This window comes from Centruroides sculpturatus, unplaced genomic scaffold (genome assembly GCF_000671375.1).
Source record: "Centruroides sculpturatus isolate CEXI.00-Female unplaced genomic scaffold, Cexi_2.0 scaffold202, whole genome shotgun sequence".
NCBI lineage: Eukaryota > Metazoa > Arthropoda > Arachnida > Scorpiones > Buthidae > Centruroides > Centruroides sculpturatus.
The window spans coordinates 115,153-120,092 of NW_019384441.1; the positions used below are offsets into that span (position 1 = coordinate 115,153).

General features: G+C 31.4%; 1 protein-coding gene and 1 non-coding gene across 2 annotated transcripts; one reads left to right on the forward strand and one right to left on the reverse strand.

Annotated features, from left to right (window-relative positions):
* Window positions 1-637: 637 nt before the first annotated feature.
* On the reverse strand, window positions 638-1,729 carry LOC111620149. Its single transcript, XM_023362018.1, has one exon. It carries the CDS (start codon window positions 1,727-1,729, stop codon window positions 875-877), a length of 855 nt encoding a protein of 284 aa, XP_023217786.1. The 3' UTR covers window positions 638-874.
* A 470-nt stretch (window positions 1,730-2,199) lies between these two features.
* On the forward strand, window positions 2,200-2,272 carry Trnar-ccu. Its single transcript has one exon. It is a non-coding gene; the product is annotated as a tRNA-Arg (tRNA).
* The last annotated feature ends 2,668 nt before the right edge of the window (window positions 2,273-4,940 follow it).

Sequence of the window (4,940 nt, forward strand, 5' to 3'; positions counted from 1 at the left end):
AATTTTCAATATTTATTTTATATTATTTACTAATGTTAAATTCTATTCCGCTTCGATTTCCAAATTGCTTGAAATACGAAAGAATCGACGATTTTTCGTGTTTTTTGCCAGCTAAATTGTCAAAGACATTCTTATTCCACACACTAATTTCATTCGAAAATAGTAGGCGAGCCAACAAAACAATTTTTGCATTTTTATGCATTTACAAAGCCATTTTATCGCGAAAATGTCGAACAAATTTTTTTATTATTGAATTGTTTACATTGAACTTAGGCATTGGCCTTTCTCTTTTAATGTTTTCTTTTTCATTATATGATCTCGAGCCAAAACTTTCTCAAAATAAATTTTCAATATCACAATTACATTCCGAATCGCTAGCCGATATAAAAGCTAAAATTAAAAATAAAATTATAAAAACTTACTCGGTGAAATAAAATGTGTGGTGGATATACATACCCGGTACAAAACCTTCTTCAATTGTACGAATATACTTTTTAAATAAAATTATAATTAAATATAACTTTGTAATGAAACGTACATGAAAATAACATAAAATNCTTTCTCACCACACCGGGTTGTATATACTTCAAATAAACAACTATCTACAATTAACCAGTAACCGGTGCGAAATTCTTTAAAATCGGCAAACGTTTTCGATTCCCCTCCTGGGATCTTCTTCAGGCTTACTTTTTTATACCTTTCGTTATAACTGGATTCTTTAATTCGAATGTTTTTGAAAAATATGGAACATGCCATTTTTCGAAAAAATTTCTGAAAGTGGAAGGAATCCACGTGTTATATCAAAAACTATGTATCTATGTACACATTCTGTATTTCATCCAAATACTATTTTTACTATTATGAATTTTAAAAATTATAAAATACTTACGTCATCTTGTAATAACTTATTTCTTTCACTTTCCTCTTTCATACTATATGAACATATTATTTGTTCTCCTATACAGTTTAAAGTCATAATGATAAATAACCATAACCGAGCATCTTGAGTTCTTGTAGTGGAAGTCAATAAATATGAAACAAAAATTGACACTACATAAAACACTATGGTATAAAACCCAACAAAACCACCTAAAATAAGAGCATTTAATTTATTAATCTGCTCAAAGACTTCAAAAATTAAAATTCTGTGTTCTTGAGTAGTAGATTTAAGCTCCTGAAAGACATTTTTAATATTCTCTCTGGACTTTTCAATTTGGCTATTAAGATCATTACCAGATTTCAACATTTTCTGCTGTTCATCCAGAGAGACACTCTGTAATTTTAATATTTCCATTTGCTTCTCCGAGGCCAGTTCCAACTTATAACTCAACCGTTTCGAAGTTGCCGACAGTTTACGAACAGTACCTTCAACTTCGTTTTGCCAAACTTGGCTCTGTAAGAAGAAGCATATACTTTGAGTATGCGTAAAAAATTCAGTGTAAGAAGTAAAAATTCTTTCATTCATATCCTTCATGCATTCTGCAATATCTACATGCGATGGGCAGGGATCAATTTTCAATCCGAGTTTTAGAAGAAAACATCTGGCAAATGAGAAAGCCAATCTACTTTGTATTTCTTCGTTTAATTGTTTACATCCCAAATGCAATTCTTCCACAGCTTTAATCCAGCAATCACCGTACAATGGTATTTGATTACGTAAAAGTTCGTAACGATTTTTACCATCTATCATTTCCAGCTGTTGAGTTGGTAAAAGTTCAAATTTTGCCATATTGAAATGATCTTCCGTTTGAAATTTTAAAGTTTTTATCAACGTAAAAAATACGTAGAGCAGCAACAAGTTTCTGCTTGACATTTTTAAACTCTCCCTCCTCGTCTAATAACGGCAGTAGGGAATTTTTTTTTACATTTTCTGATTGGTTGTTTTAACAATTTAATCGGTACATGGAAATGAAAATTGAGTAATTAAGCATGAGTTCGTTTAATTGTATAAATTAAATATAGATTTTTTTGTAAATTATTCTTTGTTAGAAAAGCATTAGCAGATTTCAGGTAGATTTATTCATTTAGACAATGGGTTAATTTATTATAATTAATTGAAACTATTCGATATACGTTATTATAATTGTAAGGTATTATTATTTGTGTCTTCTTCTATAAGAAAATGACAATTATTATACGTCACAAAAGTAATAATTTTATTTCGGATTTAAAAACTATTTTAAAGAAGGACAAGTCGAAGCCCCTGTGGCCTAATGGATAAGGCATCGGTCTCCTAAACCGGGGATTGCGGGTTCGAGTCCCGCCAGGGGTATTTATTTTGTTTTAGTTTTTAAATAATTGTATAAAATCATTCGAGGTTACTACTTAATACTTTTAATAGAATTTGTTATCGTTATTCTTGTAATTCTTATTTAAAGAATATTTTTAATAGATACATTGTTTTCCGATAGATGGCGCTATGTATACTTAAAATAACGTTCATATTAAATTTGCTATAGATTTTATTACAGTAGAGAGTAGATTATCCGAATCAATTGGGGACGGGGGCTGTTCGGAAGATCGATGTTTCGGATAACCGATTATGTACGAAAAATATAACCTATCCCATCCCATCTTGACATTTTTCTCCGTTGCGTGTCGCTTCGCGTTGAATTTTCGTCGATGTTAAGCCTAACGAAGACTATTGTATCGTTAAAAATTATTTTTTTATTTTGTACAAACAAAATAAATATATTGAAAAATATAAAAACAATAAAAATTATACTTCAGAAGTTAATTTAGTATCAAAAACGTAAAATATTTGAGTAGCCCAAGACATGGCCAGAATCGGTAGATTAACTGGTCTTTCGACTAATAGTTCAAACTTAGCTAGAGACAATATTTGCCGCTAGTTGGCGCCACTGTTAACAGGAGAGCGTTGTTCTTGCTAGGTATATACTGAAGTAAGTGATTTTGACCTATAATTGTTTTTTTTAGCTACATAAAAATGCCAACGTGCTTTGTGCCAGGATGCAAGGCAGGATATAAGTCATCGAACGAGAAGAGACATTTATGAAGTGCTAAATTCTCCATATAAACAAAGAAGAATAAGAAAGAAGAAGAGACATTTATTTCGTGTTCCTAGAGATAAGATTGAGGAGTGGATGCGATGCATTCCACGAGACGACAAGATGCTAACAAATAAATGTTACGTTTGTGACGTACATTTTGCGAGTAGATTTATTTTAAAAATCTTCTCTTTCTCACCACACCGGGTTGTATATACTTCAAATAAACAACTATCTACAATTAACCAGTAACCGGTGCAAAATTCTTTAAAATCGGCGAACGTTTTTGATTCCCCTCCTGGGATCTTCTTCAGGCTTACTTTTTTATACCTTTCGTTATAACTGGATTCTTTAATTCGAATGTTTTTGAAAAATATGGAACATGCCATTTTTCGAAAAAATTTCTGAAAGTGGAAGGAATCCACGTGTTATATCAAAAACTATGTATNAGAAAGTAGAAATTCCACGAGATCGCTGGGCATTAACGTCGGATGCATATCCATCAAACTTCCCTAATTGTCCTAAGTATATTAGTAAGTCTGTACCTCAAAAACGATCAACGCGATGTCTCGCAAGAAATGAAGAACCATCTAGGAAGGGATCACGAAAAGACAATACCAAAGGTAAATATAAATACTGTATGTAATCTTAATCCTCAGTGAGTCATGTAATTTTTTGCCCTTGCCTGAGTCGCAGTGCGTCTCTCGGACCATGTGTTTTAATATAAAATTAAATTTTATCTATATTTAAGGAACATTTTATATTTAAAAATGTTAACTAAAGATTGAGCTGGGTTTGTGAGATCCACTATGATTCACTGAGGGCTATCTCTCTGTGGCCCATCTTTTCTTATAAATACTTTAAGATTAATTGTCTGATATTTTTTTTTTATCAATCATTAGATTTGCATGATACACACTCCCAAGTAACAACTGTAGAAAAGGAAATAGAAGACCCTCCACATCTGAAGCAGCAACTATACAGCATCCTGAGCTGTTATATGTCAATAAAATCTCTGCCTTACAATCTGAATTATTAAAAGTCAAAGAGGATTTATATCGGTGCAGAAAGCAAAAGATGATCTATAGGAAGAAACTGAAAACTCTTCAAACAGAAAATCTCAAGTTTCATCAAGAAAATACTGAACTTAAAATAAAACAGTTGTTGGCTGATAAACTTGATTCCTTACCACTGAGATATTCGCCCGAGACAATGCTCATTTACAAACCCTGCTGCAGATAGACAAGTGCTGGCTATTATTGATGTACCACATATTTTAAAATGTATGCAAAATAATCTTTTGAAAAGTAGATACTTTCAGGTAAAACTAAGAAAATAAAGTGTTTTCACTTAAAGCCATTGCATTATTTTTCATTTTTACTTTTAGTTTCCTGAAGGAAGGGTAGAATTGCAGCATTTTAAAGCAGTTGTTGATGAAGATTCCAAATTACCAAAGGGATTAAAGGCATGCATGTCCTTGCATTTTTTCACGCGAACGATTAATCTCAATCATTTATTTCATCAGTTGAAAGTAAAAAACATAGAAAATTTTCTCACTTAAAGTAAATTTTAATAACGCAAATAATGATAATAATAATATGTTTTGAAACCGTGTTTTGCGAATATATTGGACTTCGAACTCACATTTGAGTTATAAATAAACACTTGGCTTTATTTCCATCATTTTAGTTGATACGTGACAACAGCACGTTTCGGGCATAAAGCCCCTCATCAGTCAACTAAAAAATATATATACAATTTAAAAAAAAAAATTGTTTTTTAAAAATTGTATATAGGGGAGACCGGGGCAAGATCGGCATGTTAAGCTTTACTTAAATTTTGTGTAATAAATACTGCTGTAAACTGAAAAAAAAGCTTTGCATATTGTCTATTGGAATGTTACCTTACTATAGAACTGGTTAAAATCAGTTT

Bases quoted from the DNA above. Each gene is read 5' to 3' on its own strand.
- LOC111620149 (XM_023362018.1), bottom strand. From the start codon at position 1,729: ATGGCAAAATTTGAACTTTTACCAACTCAACAGCTGGAAATGATAGAT.